This window comes from Sapajus apella, unplaced genomic scaffold (genome assembly GCF_009761245.1).
Source record: "Sapajus apella isolate SASKATOON/1434 unplaced genomic scaffold, GSC_monkey_1.0 scaffold33, whole genome shotgun sequence".
In the NCBI taxonomy this organism is placed as follows: Eukaryota; Metazoa; Chordata; class Mammalia; order Primates; family Cebidae; genus Sapajus; species Sapajus apella.
The window spans coordinates 1518062-1536781 of NW_022436973.1; the positions used below are offsets into that span (position 1 = coordinate 1518062).

General features: G+C 46.0%; 1 protein-coding gene across 13 annotated transcripts in view; it reads left to right on the forward strand.

Moving 5' to 3' along the window:
- Positions 1-18720, forward strand: part of PTPRT (protein tyrosine phosphatase receptor type T) — a 1128767-nt gene that overhangs the window by 1079891 nt on the left and 30156 nt on the right. For 7 of the 13 annotated variants that reach the window (XM_032295649.1, XM_032295655.1, XM_032295650.1 and 4 more), the window contains 7 exons: positions 1686-1722; positions 3125-3222; positions 5529-5588; positions 6305-6421; positions 10612-10766; positions 14163-14298; positions 16640-16789. In XM_032295649.1, coding sequence (XP_032151540.1) covers positions 1686-1722; positions 3125-3222; positions 5529-5588; positions 6305-6421; positions 10612-10766; positions 14163-14298; positions 16640-16789 — 753 coding nt within the window. The remainder of the gene's footprint in view (positions 1-1685; positions 1723-3124; positions 3223-5528; positions 5589-6304; positions 6422-10611; positions 10767-14162; positions 14299-16639; positions 16790-18720) is intronic. The other 6 variants (XM_032295654.1, XM_032295656.1, XM_032295658.1 and 3 more) reach the window with 1 other exon arrangement.

Sequence of the window (18720 nt, forward strand, 5' to 3'; positions counted from 1 at the left end):
GTAGGTTGAGTTCATATCTTTGCTATTGTGAGTTTTAAAACTCGGGTACAAAGAGGCTAAGTAGCTTGTCCCAGACCACACAGCCTAGAAGGGACAGAGCCAGGATTCAAACCCAGGCGTCTGGGTTTCAGAGTCCATGGTACACATAACCACCATGCTATGTTGCCTGTCTAGCTGGTTGGTCAACAGCTTGTTTATTGGGTATTTGCTGTGAGTCTCACACTGTGCTGAGCTCTGTGGGAAAAAAGAATTTTTAAGCAAAGTAGGGAGTGTCTGTCCTTAAGAAGCCAACAACCTCACTGAGTACATATGATTGCTCAAGCACAGAGTTTAAGTGGGGCTGCTGATTGCTCTGTGGTTAATCCAGCAGTTCTGGTCATGACATTGTCCCTGGATTGGTGCCAACCTCCAACTCCAGAGCAGGCCCAGCAATTGGAAGGTGCCTACAAAATAGCTATTGAGCATGTGAAATACAAAGGTGGAGAAATGTACAAGGGATTTAGAAACTTGTCTTTGAATCTGAAAGTGGGTCTAGAACTTTAGAGATGCCCCATCTGCGGCACCATAAGCCATACAGATGGCAGTTCTATTTCCTGAAGGAGGAGGCCTCAAGGCAGTTCATCCACCTCAGCAGGACAAAAAGACTGGTCAGCAACATCTAAGACAAAGACATCAAACTTTAGGATGTACTTTCTCTGGGCATGGTTAACCATAAAAGTTGAGTGGATTTCAGGACTGTGAACAATCTCTCCATTGATAGTCTCCATAACTGGCATCTGTGTTCTTTAAAAACTTTATTCATCTATTCATTCATTTACTCATGTATTTATTTAACAAATACTAATTGTATTCAGTGTTCGGCACTACATGCAGATCTGTCTATCTCCAAAACTAGGACTTCTCCTCAATATGACTGTAACTGGAAAGAGGACACTCCATGTATGACATGCCCAGGCAAACAAGGAGTCACCTTCAACATCTCCTCCAGTGATTAAGGTTATGAGGCAGCAGGGTACTCCCCACCAGAGTACAGCAGGCTGCTAGAGTGCTCTGAAATATACACAGAAATTAGAAACTGGTCTTTGGATTAGCAGGTAGCTTTATGGGTCTCCCAGGTCACACCTGTGTAAGGTCCTCTCTGTACCTGGGACTTCAATTCCAAGCCCAAGAATGTTGGCACAGAGAATCAATGTGGGATACTTCTCAATTGTCTTTTTCTAATGGTTACTAATGCAAGGAGCCGACAATTACGTTGTTTTCTTGCTTTTTTTCTTCTCTGGGTATCCCATAGGGTCTTGCACAGTGTACTTCACATAATCATGGCTCAGGAAAGACTTTTTGGTGGTTGATGCTCCCCATAAACCTAAAAACGCCTTCTCTGCCTCTTTTTGGGTGTATAAGGATAAGTGATGCCCATCCAATCTTTGCTCCCAGTGCCACTGGTTCCAAGGCAAGCCTGTGTAGACACCTCACAAGTAACCATAGGAAGAGCTAGCATTTAGTGACTTACTACGCACTTTATGTGCAATATCTTATTTAACCTTTGCCACTTCTCTGGGAATAACTGATGCTGTTTCCATTTTGCCTATGAGAAAATAATGTCTTGGAGAGGATGTTTATTAATATTGTGCTGTTTGCAAGCTTTGACAAGAGACCCTTCACAGTGCTTTTCTCCTGTTATCCAGGGATACCATCGACCGCGGCACTACATTGCAACTCAAGGTAAGTGCCCTCCCTCCTCCTAGTGCCTCAGAGAGGCTTCAAGGGTGCCAGGGGAAAGGGTTCTCTTAACTGCAAGGCTTGTCCTTCTGTCCTGTATCTGTTACTCCAACACTCCATTTCACTTAACAGCCCTGGAGGAGAGGAATGAGTTTCCACCAGCAAAGAAGCCACAGAGGTAGAGGTCTTTGAAATTGTTCATTTGTTTATTTGGGAAGGAAAATGGTGACAATTTTCGCTATAGGAAAAAGGCCCATGAGTGACAGAGGAAGGAGCTGTTACTTGGAAATGGTCAGGAGGGAGAGGCCCGAGCAGGTGCCATCAACACCTGCCAGGGCCGGAGCTGATGGGGCCTTATCTCCATGATGGGTGCGTGTCTGTAGCAGAGATGCAGCTGGTTGCCCTAGAAAGCAACTTGGCAGTGCGTTTTCAGAAGGCTTAAGCATGATCATACCTTTCAAACCCTTCTGGAAAAAAAAGTCCTGCAGATAATTATATATAGAGACAATGACGCATATAAGAACATTCTTCACGGTGTTATCCATAATGGGAAAAAAAAGTGAAAAATCTTAAATGCCCAACAATTGGTACGTTGGTTACATAAAGTGTGTTACCACCACATTATAGAAAACCTTGCAGCTATTAAAACTATTATACTTGGTAAGAACTTTTAAGAGTATCAGAAAATGCATATAATAGGTCTGATGCTTATTACAGTAATACACACATATACATATAAATATAGAAAAATGGTATTCAAACTTTTATATCAAACACACATATTACTTTTGTAATTTTAAAAATGACGAAGGCCCAGGACATTGAAAGAGTAATTTCTGAGGAAATTGCTTTGGACTGTCAGAGCCTATTTTCTGCTCCTTGTCTTTTTTTTTTTTTTCTTTTTTTTTTCTTTCTTTCTTTCTGTTCAGGCTCTAGAGGAATGCCTCCAGCATTTGTCAAGCTCAAAATCAGGCATCTCCTGTTTTTGTTCTCAGCATCTGGCACCCAGCAGCTCTCTCCACCCCACACCCCAATTGCCTTCCTGTCCTTCATGGAAGTTCTGGAGCCCAGTTTTTGAAAACTCCCCTTAAGCCATAATACAGTCCTGATAAGGTGATGGGTGGAGTTGGTAGGAAGGGTCTGAGCAGGAGGAGGACAAAAGGGAAAGGAGACGTTGCAGATTGTGAGAGCTTGGCATGAGGCTTTCCCTATCCATACCCTGATCTGGCCCCATCAGGCTCAACATATCTCAGGCCCATGTCTCAGATACTTGGTATCTTAACGAGGATCACACGGCCTCCCTCCTGCTCACTGGTGTGGAGACTTGACCAACCAGAGGGACAGACCTTCTCAGCTGCTTCTTTGCACTTGCGCTCTCTAACCTCACTGGCTTCTCTGTTGGCAGGTCCAATGCAGGAGACCGTAAAGGACTTCTGGAGAATGATCTGGCAGGAGAACTCCGCCAGCATCGTCATGGTCACAAACCTGGTGGAAGTGGGCAGGGTAAGCCTCTCCTGCACTTGCCTGGGCAGAGAATGCTGGAGGTGCACTCTTGAACATCTCTCTGTTCCGTGCATTGTGCTAAGTGCCTCCTAGTCAATATTTCACCCTCACAGCGACCTACAAGGGAGGTGTCATCACTCCTCTTCCACATTCAAGCAACGTCCTTTCCCTTCAAATCCCCTTCATCCCTTTTTCCACCCTCACTCTCCGTCGATGATGTCATCTCATATTTTGAGGAAGTTAAAACCATCAGTCATGTACTCCCTCATCGTCACACCACAAAGCTACAATCCTACTTGTATCTACAGCCATGCTCTTGTTCTTCCCCTCTGCTGTCAGGTTCAACTATAAGAAATGGCTGTTTTTGTTGACCCAAATGGTCAAATATCAACTGTTTCTTATGGCTCAGCCTAACACAACAGCAACCATGTCTCTGCCCTTCCAAAGGCAAGCCTAGTGCCCGGATCACAGATTCTACTTAATTTTTTTTCTTTCATTTTTCCCTTTCTCACTTGCAAAATAAGTCTCTTTCTCATTGCCAAATTGTTCCCTTTAGCATACAAACATGCCCAGCACCTCCCATCTTAAAAAGAAAGGAAAAGGTAAATAAAAAGCATTTTCTTGTTCCTGCTTTTCTGCCAAACTTTAAAGACTCACAGAAAGGCTCTGTTTCTTCACTCATGTTCTCTTCTACCCACCCCAGCGTAGCTCCTCCCTCCATCCCACCAACAGTGATATCGTCAGTATCACTCGCATCCTCCTTCATGTCGACGAATCCAGTCTCCAATTCTGTCTTCCCATCTTACTCAACCTCAGTGGCATCCAACCCTTTGCTCCCTGCTCTTCTTCCTCTGACCTCTAAATCTTGATGTTCTTCAGGGCTCTCAGATCTTGATCTCCTGCTCTGCTCCATCTCAACTCTCTCTGAGGTTCGTCCTTAACTAGTCCCGGGGCTTAGAAATGGGACTGCTATTCCCAGCTTGCTTTTGCCTACTTGGTTAACTGTGGCATGTGGGTGGGCTGCTGAGTTTAAAGGCAAGGCGTACAAACACCAGAATTAAAAGGGCTCTCCACACATCATGTGAACTAACTGAAAAGTGGGCAGGTAAGTTTTTGTTTGGGTAAAAAAGAGATAATTCATAAAGATGAATTCTGGCCTCTGATAATGGGAAGGAGAAAATCTGAGTTTTTGAAATCTAATAAAGGGGCATGGACATCTCAGGGCCGAATGGGAATTTAGGACCAGGTGAGACTTTATCCGTGAGTCCATCCTTATCTAGTCCATTACTCAATTTTACAGATGAGGAAATAGACCTGAAGGGGCAGAGTGCCTAACCTGGAGTCACTCAGCCAAAACCCAGGCACAAAATCTGACACGTGACTCTCATTCCAGTGCTTATGGCCACCCCACTCAGACGGTTCCCCAGGGACCCAGGCCCAGGGTGTGGCTACTGTGGACAAAAAGGCCAGCCCAGGATTCAGGGATTTGGAGCCAAATTCTAGCCTGTTCTATAATATATCCCACATTGGAAACAGATTCCCTTGATGAATAGACCATAAATCTAAATTGGATTTGGGGAGGAAAGCAATCTCTTAGAGGAACTCCTGCTAGTGCCAAACCCTGTGCCAGAACTTGTACATTACTGCAACTTTCAACAATCATAGGAGCCCACATTCCTAGTTATTATTCAGGTGTCCTGGGTTTGCATCCTGGCGCCATCCCTTACCAACCGTTAACCTTGGGCAATTTTCTTAGTCTTCCTACGCTTCCTCGTCTGCAAAATGGGGATAATAGTATCTACTTCGTAACGTTGTTTTGAAAAGTCATTAAAATAATACCTGTAAAGTATTAGCAGAAGAATTTGTGAGCTGTGATAGACATAGTACACCGTCAGTACATGTTAGCTATCATTACTGATAGGAAGCTGAGGCTCAGAGAGGTTTCAGCACTTTCTGGGGCTCCCCAGATACTGAGTGTTTGTTAGGACCAAGCAATGAATCCATTGGCCCCCCAGGCCCTGTTGCACTATACCAGTATTTCCCCAAGTGGGTTCCATGGGATGCTAGTCTGCAGGATGGTTAGTGAGAAGAGGGTTCCATGGTTAAATACGTTTGGGAAATGCTGCATCCTCTATGCCCCTTTTGGAGAGTTGCAAAACACAGAACACATTAGCACTAGCATGCGAAAGAAGCTGAGTAGTCCTGTAGCAAAGCTGCCTATTTAACTGTGTAATACAGCATTTCCCAAACTCATTTGACCACAAAACCTTTTTTTGTTTCTTGTTTTTTTACCTAACACCTATTAGCACCCAGCGGAACACACTGTGGGAAATGCCACTCTAGGCCGTGCGGCGTCCCCCGGAATGGTAATCACGCTTTTGTTCTTTTAAGGGGAAAACCATGATCTCTTTTTCATCCATGAGTGTGACTTAAAGAGTCGACTGGGGAATGGCTTGCTCGCGTCCAGGGTCAGAGAGGAGTTGCGCATCTTCCCTTGGAACCCAGCACCTACCATCCTTTTCCCAACTAAGAGCCTTTCTCCTTCCAGACCCCCAATTGCCACCTCTGAATGATGTCCCCTCCCAACCACTTCTGCTTCCACCTCCTATTTCCCACCTTTTATTCTCATCTTTGTTCAGCTGATAGCACGCAGCTGCTCCACGCTGACAGAGCAGAAAGGGGACTCGGTCAGTCCCCAGCCTGGCCACCTGACCTTGGACAAGTCACCAAACCTCTGAACTTGAGTTTTATTTTCATCTGTAAAGTGGGGATAATAACACCCACCTATCTCACCTTGCTCTATTTGATCACTTAGTGTGATAATGCCTTGGAAAATTACAAGGAGCTTTGCAAAAGAAGGTACTACAATTATTTCTAATGGCCCCAGTGCCTCTGGGAGTGAGCTTGGCTCTGCGCAGCTTGCTGATCCCTGGCCAGCTGTGAATCCTATGGACTGAAATGCCACCAAAGTCACCCTTGGGTTTATTTGAATGGGACGACCAGATGGGACGGCTGCTCACACTCAGCCGCGTGCTTATGCATCCTCGTCTCTGCTCTGTCTCTGTCTCTCACTTGGCTGCAGGTGAAGTGTGTGCGATACTGGCCAGATGACACGGAGGTCTACGGAGACATTAAAGTCACCCTGATTGAAACAGAGCCCCTGGCAGAATACGTCATACGCACCTTCACAGTCCAGAAGGTAAGCTTCCCAGCGGCTTTGGGCAGCTTGTCCACCATGAGAACTGGCTTGTTTGTTCAGCCAGAGCACATGGTGACTGAGGGTCTGTTCTATGTCCAGCCCCATGCGTGGCACCAGCAATATATCAGCAATCAAGGTAGACATGGATTCTGCTACCATAGATGCCACATCTAGTAGGTGGGACAAACTGAATTCAATAAGCAAATCAATGAAATAACACACTGTGACAAAAGCCACACAGGAATATGCAAAGGATGGAGATAGAAATAAACAGGAGGATGGGGTGGCAGGAGAGAGCCTCTTCTGGGCAGAGAATGAAGGAGGAGGAACCAGTGAAGGGTAGAAAGGAAGGAAGAGCTACCTCAGCCAAAGGGAAAAAACATGCAGTCTGGAGGGGAAGAACGATCTCGACCTGTTCACGGCCTGTGGTCTCAACCAGGGGCGTTTTGATCCCCCAAAGAATATTTGTAAAATGTCTGGCAACACTTTTGGTTGTCACAACTTAGGGGAGGAGGGTTAGGATATTATTGGCACCTAGCATGTAGAGGCTAGAGATGCTTACAAATATTCCACAGTGCACAGGACATCCCCCAACAACGAAGGATATCCAGCCCAAGGCATCAGTATTGTCCAGGTTGAGAAATGCTGGTGTAGACATTGAAAGGACGCCAGGGCTGTACAAGCATGGTGAGCAAGAATGTGATTGCAAATAATAATAGATACATTTATAATTTGCTATGTAATCATTGCTGTTCTGCCATTGCTATTATATCATAGTGATAGCTGACATTTACTGAGCACGTACTAAACCAGGTACTTTTCTAAATGCTTTGCGTAGAGTAACTCAGTCCTCCCAACAACCCTATAAGGTAAGTGCTATTATTATCCCCATTTCACAGGTGAAGAAACTGAGACACCAAGAATTTAAATCAGTTGTCCATAGTTGCCCAGCGGCAAGGTTGGTAGAACCAGGATTCACACTTTGGCCCCTGTAACACATTTCTCTTTCCATTACAGCCTAGGTTCCATTTCTCTAAAAGCAACCACTTTAATAGACAATGTGGCCACAGGCCTGAGGATGCAGAAGCGCTGGGGACTTATGTGCTTTGAGAGTTGAGCCCTCGAGGCTTGGACAAGTCCTTGCAAGGGCCAAAGCAGGTTGCTCTGCAGACTAGAGCCTGCGATGCACACGGTACTGTTCCAGCATACAGAGTGGCCCACGACATTCTGTTTGCTCCTGGCAGCTCCCCCTCAAACCTCCAGACTCCTAAAGTCTCAGGGTCTTTTTCATCTGAATCTTCAGTCTTGGGTGAAAAAGTCAGGAAGCCTGTGAACTCCCTCCACTAACAGGAGGGGAAACCATCAGGTACTTGGATGTTGCCTTAGGTCAGATTGTTCAGAAGCAGAGCCTGAGGCAAGGATTCAGGTACACAAGGTATGTCAAGGGAGCTCTCCCAGAAGAAATTCCTAAAAGAGAGTGGGAAGCAGGAGAGGCAAGGGAAGACGCCAAGCAAGGGCAGAGGCTCCAGAGAAGTCTAGCCTAGAGCTGACCCACAGGGAACCTTAAGGGACCCCAAGGGCTTCTGAGCATTAACTGGGCTTAGCCACCCTCTTCACAGCACTTGAGCAGACACTCGGCAAACATCACCTACAATTTTAGCTCAAAATCGGTTCCTGAGCTGGGAACCTGGGAATAATAAACAGGGAGTGCAGTCTGCCCTTGAAGACAGCACAATCGCACTGGGGAGAGAGGATCCTTGATAAATAAGCATAGCACAGGTGGGAGGAGCTCAAAGGAGGGCTTCTGGGACTGAATTGATTTGGAGGATGGCATGAAAAAAAGTCCAAGTATTCTTGAAGCTTTCTCCTCTCTCACTTCAGCTCATCCATCACTGCCTTAATCTGGGCTTCTGGTTTCTTCCTCCTAACAGGACTGTTTGCCTCTAGTCCTGCCCTTATGTTAGTTTGGGTTTCCTGGAAGCAGAGCCAGAAGCAGCAGGGGTTTTGGTGCCCCGGCTCATGTGTTGAGGGAGGGTTTGCAGGGGGGAGGCAGGGAGAGAGGCAGGACAGGGTGGGGAAAGGAGCTGGGTGGGGATGTGGCCTCAGCAGACTTGCTTCCACCTGACCCCATGGGAGCCTTGGAACATGAATGGTACTGCACACTTGGTCCAACCTTGAGGCAAAGAGGCCTCGGGTGCCCCCATTAGGGTAAACAATTTTTCTGGTTCTTCCAGAACATTACTGGTTTTTTCACTGTAAGTCCTGTGTACCAGGGAACCCCTCAGTCCTGGGCAGACTAGGCAAGTAGCAAGCCAGTTGATCACTCTCCCTCTACTATCAGTCACTGAAGGATGCTGCCACATCCCAGGGGAGAGGGTTCCTCTTCAGCTGAGAACAGTTCCCTTCACAAGAGGGTAAGTGTGAGCTGTGTGCAGCCACGAGACTCAGAGCATCTGGCGAGGAGCACACTGGGCCGGTGATGGGGATCTGAGTGGGCAGCAATAGTGCTCTCTCTGCAACCCCCAATACACCCACCTCAATCCATCCTTCATGTAGCAGGATGCAACCTCCTGAAATGCAAGTCTAATGATGCACTTCCTCTTCTGTCGAACCATCGGTATAATCTCCCTGTAGCTTCCCAATGCCTTTGAGATAAAGTCGAAAGGCGCTAATGTAGATTCAGGGCCTTCTGGGATCCAGCTCTCGTCCATTCTCCTACACCCCCAGTCCTGTGGTCCCCCATGGCCTGTCTTCTGCTTGCCTCTAGCATTGCCCTGGGTTGCTAGTGATTCTCTGCACATGCCATGCTAAGCCCTGTCCCCAAACCTGTGCCCATGCTGTCCCCCTGCCTTGGATTCCCTTCCTTTCCTCCCGTCAACTGGGTAATACTCACATATCAGTATATTATAATGATTAAGAGTGCAGACTTTGGAGGGAGACAGCCAGGGTTCACATCATTCCTTTACAACTCATGAGCTGTACTGTGACCTTGGGTGTGTCACTTAACCTTGCCTTAGCCTCGGTTTCCTGCTCCATTAAATGGAGATAAAATTACAGGGATTGATATCAAGATTAAATAAGTTAGGACATTGAAGTGTTCAGAAGAGTGACTGGTACAGAGTAAATGCTTAGTTAATGTTAGCTTTTATTTTCACTACTTGTTTCAAGATTCAGGTTAAGCATCGCCTCCTCCAGAAAGCCTTCTCTGATTTTTCCTCTCCACAGATCAGGTTAGCAGGCACTCCTTGGCACACTTCAATAGAATTACCCACTTGGGCATCTGCCTCCCTGACAAGGCCATGAGCTGTTCCAGGGATAGGAGCTGTGGCTTTTATTCTCACCTTCCTAGTACCTAGCACAAAGCTGGGCACAGGTCACACTTGGTGAATGATTTTTAACTGAAAGAATGAACAATCAAACAGACTCTTCCTATTCAGTGCTCTCTGGGTATCTGCAGGAGATTCCTAAGTAGAAAAATAGTAGGTAGCAGGAACTGTCTAAGCAAAGGCTTAGAAGTGTGACCTGACCATGGAATACTCAGAAAACCACGACTGGGCCTGGAGTGTGTCTCTGTGAGGGCTGGGGGCGGGGTGTCAAAGGGAAGGGGAACGGCTCTGAGCTCCAGGTCCCACTCTGCCTCCATCAGTCAGAGAAACTCTGCTTTTGTTTGTTTTGCATCTTACCTAATCATTCTAAGAATCTAATTTATCTAGAAGCCTACTAAGTTTTATAAACTTTGAGAGCCACGCAGACTAGCACAGTCAAGGCCAGAACTGTGGGACATCAGACCTCAATCACTGAAAGGCCTCAGATTCCAGAGGAAACAATTTGGACTCAGTCTTCAAGGCTCACATTTCTTTGAATCCCTTCTACTCAATATACCTCCTATAAACACTGGTCGAAGAAGGTCCCCTAGAGTCCCCTATGGCCCTCTTGGGCGTTCAGAGTGTGTATGAGCACCCTCAAGGCTCTGACGCATCCTGTGCTAAAGCCATCGATTTCATTTTCTCAATCCCACGTTTCCCAAATGTAACTGATCACAGATTGCTCTATGCAGAAACACCTGTTAACCCTGCGAGGGCGCTGTCCCTGCTGGACGTTCCTCAGCGCAGCGGCTGTGGCTCCACATATTGCCGGGCTGGGTATGTGAGGGCAGCAGCTGGAAGAATAGGGGCCTCTTCTCTCCTCAGAAAGGCTACCATGAGATCCGGGAGCTCCGCCTCTTCCACTTCACCAGCTGGCCTGACCACGGCGTTCCCTGCTATGCCACTGGCCTCCTGGGCTTCGTCCGCCAGGTCAAGTTCCTCAATCCCCCCGAAGCCGGGCCCATCGTGGTCCACTGCAGGTAAGTCAAAGGTCCTCCACCTACCCAAGTGTGCCTCTGCACCTTGGTTTTCTTGGGAGGCACATGTTATCTTTTCAAGTGGTTTTACTCTTAAAGACTCCTCTTCCTGTGTCCCCCATGCCCAGTGCTTTCTGATGAGACTTGGTGGCAAGGTCACCCAACAAGAGTAATAGCAGTAGTAGCCATTGTTACTGCTGGTGCCTGGAAACAGTGGTCATCAGGGAGGCAGGCTGAACACGGGCAGCATCTGCTATGTCTGTCAAGTGCACTATACCCACATGATTTAATTTACTTCTCGTCCAGTCTTAAGAGATGGGCATTATTATCATTCCCATTTTACAGATACAAAAACTGAAGCGCTGAGAAGGTAAACACAGAGTGGGGATATTTAATCTGCTTTTCCCCAGACACTCGCCCTCAGCTCCTTGACATGGCAGCAGGGTGCCTTGGTGGAAGCATGCTTCTTTTCGTTTCTATTATTTTCAAAATCAATTGCCGGCCTGCAGGGTCCCTCATAGAGAGAACTGGACAGCACCAGGTTCCACCTTATTATGGAGAAGGGATATTTTCAGCTCTGACCTAGAAAGTCAGATTGAGAATGAGTGGCCCGTCTTTCAGTCCTCCCGAATGGAGGTGAAGTATCATGTCAAGGGCGTCCAGAATGGAAGGAGGATGGACTTCCTGACCTGAAGGCCAACCAGCTGGCATCCCCCTCCTTCCCAATGCCTCTCTCTTCCAATATGACCTTGGGCCAGCCCCTCTTTTCAGACCCTGGATGCTTGAGTTATCACATCCCTGCCCTGGCAGGGATGTGTCAGTCAAGAGATCCAGGAAGACTCCATAAGTGTGGATGTCTCAGAGCCAGCTCCCTCCTCATCCCGCATCCATTTATCTTCCCAGCAGTAGTAGCTACACAGCCCCATTTCACAGACAAGGCAAGAGAGGATGAGCAGGTAACCCTCATCACAGCCCGTGGACTCTCTAAGCGTTTTGCATGTATGCTCCGCTTTATATCTCATAGCAATCCAAGGACAATAGAACATTAACTCCCCCATCTCCATATCCCAAAGAGAACCCAGAGCAAGGGTTCGGGAGAAAGAAAGGCAATAGCAAATGTTGATCAGGCCCTCTGTGCATGATGGTCCTATGTGGTATGCATCTCCATAGCAGGTCATCTTAAGGCATCTGAGCAGAGTGGTACCCATTCCTGGAGCTGTTCTGAAAATTATGAACACATGGGTTGGCTAAGGATGCTAAGTGCCTAAGAGAAAATTCCTGACATATAGTCAGCACTCTAAAATCTCATTATTCTCTGCCTCTTAATGTTTTCTGTCCCTCCCTAGATTATTAATCCTTCAGGAAAGGAACAATGTTTTCATATTCCCACTCTTAATCCCAGCATCTACTGCATGATAGATTTTCAATAAATATTTGTTGAATATGATAGCCATTATTGAGAAATTACTGTGTATCCAGGCACAAAGCAATTTGTATGCATTATGCATTTTAATTGTAATTTCATGTAATTTATACATATTGTGCTATTAATGCTGTAAAGTGGATCTATTCATTATTATCAACATCATTTTATAGATGAGTATTGAAACCCAGAGAGGTTAAGTCATTTGCCTGAGGTCACACAGCTAGTAAGTAATAGAGCCAGGACATAATCCCAGGGGTCTCTTCAGATATCCTGTGTGGAATTACTGTGTGATGCTGAAATAAACACAGCTCTATCTTCACAGGGACCCTGTAGGGAGGTATGTTAAATGCATCAGAAATCTGAAGCTAACAGACACTAGGCAACTTGGTCACCACTAATAGTTCCAAAGTCCAAAACCAGATTGTCCTGGTTCTTTATATGTTGAGTATGAACATTGAAGAGAAAAACAGATGAGTGACCCCTTATACTCCCTCTCAGACACTCAGGCCAAGCCTCTTAAGTCTCTGCATCTGGATTTTTGGGACTAGGTTCTGAAGCAAACATAAGTCAGACTTCACTCTATTCAAACCATGAAATTTACCATGAATGAAAACTCTGCTTCCAGCGGGTTTACTTTGCAGATTCTTATAGACTGGTTGAGACTGGCTTGTGCTCTTGGGATTTATAATCAGCCAATATTGCTTTTCATCTCGTTCCATCTCTCTTCCTCTTTGTATTTCTTTTGACATCCCCATTGTTCGACAAACACATTTGTTTCCATGAGAAATTTAAGATGTGAAAACGCAGTGGAAGGGGGCCTCCTCGACAAGCCGCCCAGCCTTCCCTTCCAAAACTGCACATGTGCAAGGCACATGTCCTGTGTGCCCCTTGGTCAGCACTGATATAGAAAGGGCTGGCCGTGACCCATAGAGTCTCATTGAGTTCCCTTGCTATTTTGTTCTTGGTTTGAGATCCTTCTAAAGAAGCCATTAGTGACCACAAGTCAAGTATGTATCAGGAAACTTAATCCTTGACAAGGGTGTCCGCATGGTCAGCTGCTCCAGTTCGATGACCAAGGGTCTCTGGATGACCAGCTGCTCCAGTTTGATGACGCTCTTGCTTAAACAGCTGCAGGTGGAGCCAGAGGCCGGGTTTTGAACATGGCGCTTTGCCAGCCACTCTCTGCCTTGGGGACAGCTAAGAGGACTCTAGTTTCTGTCCTGTCATTCGCCTGCCGTCTGTTCTCTCTCCTCCTTCTTTGCTTCCGTCAACCCATTTGCTAAAGAAGAAAAAAGAGGAGAAAAGAAGGGAAGAAAATAGGAAAGACATGTCTGTAATGCATGTCCAGCATGCCAGGAGCTGAGCTGGCTGTTTTATACTATAAAGATGTATTATTTCATCCATCCCACCAGGAAACTGCATGTATATGTATGGTTTGAGCATGCATTACAAACTATAAATATTAAGAAAGGAAATGTGGGAACATGGAATCTAGAGCCAGACCGCCTGGGTAAAAGTTCCAGCTCTACCTCTTCAAAGCTGTGTGACCTCATTTAGGCAAGGTAAGCCTTCTGTGCCTGTTTTCTCACCTATAAAATGGGATGAGAAACTTCTTAATAACCTCATAGGGAAATCTATAGGTAACATTTATAAAGCACGTAGAACAATGGCATTTTGTAAGCACTGAATAAATGTTTGCCAAATGACTACATCCAAATAAGTCAGTCCTGATAAAATAGCCCTCAGAGACAAGAACTACTCTCTCATTTTACAAAGGAGACCGCTGGGGCTTAATCTACGTTTAGTTGCTTACTCAAGATCTCCCAGGAATGTTGAGAATCAGAGAGTTCTGTCTGACTATGCAGCATACTGACTCTCAACGGGACCCTTGGGGATAGGGCTGAATGCTAGGGGCCTCCCCAGGGCAGGTGCCTCTACCTAGGTACCTAACACAGACCATACCTCTCTTCCAGTGCTGGGGCCGGGCGGACTGGCTGCTTCATTGCCATTGACACCATGCTTGACATGGCGGAGAATGAAGGGGTGGTGGACATCTTCAACTGCGTGCGTGAGCTTCGGGCCCAGAGGGTCAACCTGGTGCAGACAGAGGTGAGTCCTAGGTGACAAAGACAGTCACCTGTAGCCCTGGCCAAGGAGAAACATGATAGAACTGAGAGACCTACAGGTGGGGGCCTCCTATTGAAAGGGACCTGGGTGTGATGGAAGGAGGAGGAAATAAACACGTGGCTTACTATGGCGAGACCACTGTGGAAGCTAGGGTACACCAGCCAGCCCTGGAGGGCTACAGTGCAGGGAGTTCTACCAGTGAATGGCGGTGACTTCTCCATCTCTGAGGGCACCCAAGCAGGGACAGAATGACAAATTTCGGGGATTATTTGAATGGCATTCTTGCCTTGGGTGAAATGAGCGAAGGAAAGAGAAGGACTGGCATTTATTCAGTGACTACTACGTGCCAAGAGATGGTACAGTCACTGCAGGGAATGGTTTAATCAACAAAGTCATTGAGTACTTAAGCTGGGTGCTGGGATTTCAAGAGACATAATATACAGCCCCTGGCCTCAAGGGAGAAGCAGACCTTCAGGTACCTCTCTGTGCAGTTAGAGAGCCCAAGACCTAGGAGTAATGAGAGGAATTAATCTTTATTGTTGTGTACCTACTGTGAGCCAGGCAGCATACATTTGTCCTATACACGATATTTTTTCTACTCCTACAGCTATGGTGTAGCTCCTAGTATTATATCCATTTTATCAGTGAAGAAGAAATTGTGTCCCTAAGACCTCACAGACCTACCAGACTGTGGCAGAACTTAGGTCCATGGGACCCCAAAGATTCCAGCTTTTTCGCCAGAACCACAAACTCACTAACCAGTTTTTTTCTGTCTATCCCACTCTGTGCCTTGGCTTATCATTCCTGTAATGAGCCCATCTTCTGTTCTAGTGAAGGTTGTGGATGCCTGGGCAATCAGAGCTGGGACAGATAAGGAACTGTGCACATCATCAATCCTGCAAAGGGAAGTGACCCGTGGCTTTGGCACGGCTAGCCCCTCTGACTCTGCAGTGAATACCATCACTGATTAGTTTACACACATAGGCTCTGAGCTTACTCTTACACAGGCCAGTCTTCAGGCTTCTAGTGTTAAAGCCAAGAAGACTGCTTTATCTGTTCCCTGGTTCATGCATGCAGAAGGCAGGCTTGCTGGTTGGAGTCAGACATAGGGGGAGACATATTCAAATGCAGATGCATCACAGAGCATCTGGATAAGCACTCTTTATAGACAAACTGACCAAGTTCTGCAGAAAAAGATCACTCAAACATTTATCTAGGCCCTAAAAGTAACACCGACTTCTGCCTGGTGGCTTAACAAATGGCTTTCCAGAAAGAATGGAACATGAAAGGTATAGAAAAGAGGGAGTGGATTTTCAGGAGGAGAGAACAGCAGGTACAAAGAACTGAGATGGGAGAAGACAGGACATATGCTTTAGGAGCAGATTGTGAGACAAAGATTTGCGGGCAGATAATTTTCTTGGAAGGTGATCCCAAGACACACTGGCTGGTGAGTGGGAAAGTGAGGCAGAGCATGGAAGGAAACAAACAAAGCCTACTTTAGCAAGCTGTCGAACCCTGTAGACAACTGGAGCCCTGTTCTGCTGGGGAACTATGGGAGTGTGGAACATGCGTGTCCAAGTGATTCCACCTAAATGGAGAGGGAACTTAGATTTCTATCCTCAATTCTCCATCTGTCATTGCTTCAGGGTTACTTTCCACACAGCCCAAGTATCCTCTCTGCCTTCAGCAGAGAATCCCAGGTGTTTGCAGCGAGCAGCCTTCCTTAGGTAAAGGTGAAAGCTGAGGAGACAATGGAGTGGATACCAAAAGTGCTTGCTACAGCATGTCTAGAAGTTTCTAATTTTATCAGTGACTATGCTATTCCATCTTAAATAAGAAACAAGACCCACCATAGCTCAGGTGATCCCTAGGAAACATGGAAACCTTTGGGTTACAGTAGGAAAAGTAAGAATTCTGCCTAAGTGCCTAAGAGAGAATTCCTGACATATAGTCAGCACTCTAAAATATCATTATCCTGTGCCTCTTAATGTTTTCTCTCCCTCCGCTGATTATTAATCCTTCATGAAAGGAACAATATTTTCATATCCCCACTCCTAATCCCAGTATCTATTACATCATAGATTTTAAACAAATATTTGTTGAATAGCCATTATTTATTGAGAAATTACTATGTATCCAGGCACAAAGCAATATGTATGCATTATGCATTTTAATTGTAATTTCATACAATGTGTACATGTGTAATTTATACATATTGATAAATCATGTCTATTCTTCATAGCCACAACACTAAATATGGATAGCAAAATCTCAGGCCGCTATTCTTACCTGGCACCCCATTCCGTCTTCCCTGCCTTTGCAGGAGCAATATGTGTTTGTACACGATGCCATCCTTGAAGCGTGCCTCTGTGGCAACACTGCCATCCCTGTGTGTGAATTCCGCTCTCTCTACTACAATATCAGCAGGCTGGACCCCCAGACGAACTCCAGCCAAATCAAAGATGAATTTCAGGTATGAACAAATAGCAGACTCAGTGACTATCTTAGTCAGTTTTGGTTGTTATAACAAATTTCCATAGATTGGGTAGCTTAAATGACAGACATTTATTTATTACATTGCTGGGGGCTGAGAAGTCCAATATCAAGCTTCCCGTGAATCCAGTGTCTGGGGAGGGCTCACTTCCTGACTTGCAGACAGCCACCTTCTTGTTCCATATTCACATGGTAGAAAGTAGAAGAAGCAGGGTCTCATATTTCTTTTTTTTATTTTTTATAGAGAGGGTCTCACTATGTTGCCCAGGCTGATCTTCAACTCCTGGGCTCTAGCAGTTCTCCCACCTCGGTCTTCCAAATTGCTGGGATTACAGGTGTGAGCCACCACACTCGGCCCTACGTGTTTCTTCTTATAAGAGCTCTAATCCCATTCACGAGGCCTCTATGCTCATGACCTAATCTTCTTCCAAAGTCCCAATTTCCTAATACCATCACACTGGGGGTTAAGATTACAGCACGGATCTTTGGAGGGATGAAAACATTTAGTCCATATAGTAACCCACCAACTTCAGTGGCTCCGTGCACATTTGTGGGGTTTTCATCAGGACAACTGATTTGTCTGTGCGCTTTCATTGTCTGCTTCTCTAGGAAGCTGCAGAATCTGTTACAGAACACAAAATGCATAGCCATGAGCAACTATGCACTCAGGGATTGCTGGTGCTTGTTTTTAACTGTGATTATGTTTTTTAACTGAGGTCTTACTCAGTTCTCATCCAAGTTGTGAATGGAGACAAATTTATACAAAGAGGTATCAATTTCATACTGCTTTATCCCTGGAGGCACTCAGGTTCTCTCAGTATGTTTTCAATAGACTCTTACTACTAAAAGTGTGGTCTGCAGCTGACCAACATGGTGAAACCCCATCTCTACTAAAAGTACAAAACAAATTAGCCAGGCGTTGTGGCGCATGCCTGTAATCCCAGCTACTCAGGAGGCTGAGGCAGGAGAATTGCTTGAACCAGGGAGGTGGAGGTTGCAGTGAGCCAAGATTATACCACTGCACTCCAGCCTGGGTAACAGAGCAAGACTCTGTCTCAAAAAAAAAAAAAAAAATTTGTGGTCTGGAAACCAGCAGCATTGGTTTCACCTGGGAACTTGTTATAAATGCAGGGTCTTGGACCTCACCCAGACATAGTGAATGACAGCCTGCAATTTAACGAGATCTCTGAGTGATTTGCATGCATGTTTAACCTTGAGAAGCACTGTCCTAGAACATAGCTCAGGCATACCAGATCGATCCACACCTGGAGGCCACATGGTCAGAGCTGTGGGAACATTGATTGGTCTAAGAGGCCTGGACATGAATCACTAAGTAAGGTAAAGCCAGAGTTTAGCCCTTTATCCCAAGACCACTGTCAGGATTCCACCTGGGCAACAGGAGCGGAGAACCAGGTATGAGAAAGCAAGGAAGCTCCAGGTCTTGCCTCAAGTCATTGGGCAAATGCCAGACCCATTGTTCCACGGGCAGATATCCCAGGCAGGCCAATACCTTAGTAATCCCTAAAACAAACAGCCATTATTGATTTGAAGTAGAGACAGTGTGCTAAGTGAGGGAAGGACAGAGGGCACAGAATCCTGGTCATTGCACATAACATCTAGTCCACTGGCTAGAGCAGTTCAGCTCTGGCCTCAGACTTGCAAGACTTACTCTGCAGGGCCCAAACACAGCAATATCCCAGACCTGTTTTGGGTTGCCCCTTGGGGGTCTCTCATCTATCCTGAGCAGTTCATCCAGGCATCCTTCCATACTCAGCCTTCTCTCCAAGTGTTGGGAAATCATTTCTCCCATTCCATGACAATGCAAGTGATGTTTAGCACTCAGCAGGGATTCCCTACCCCCACCCCCTCCAGGATGGCCCGCCCTTTTTTTTTTTTTTTTTTTTTTTTTTG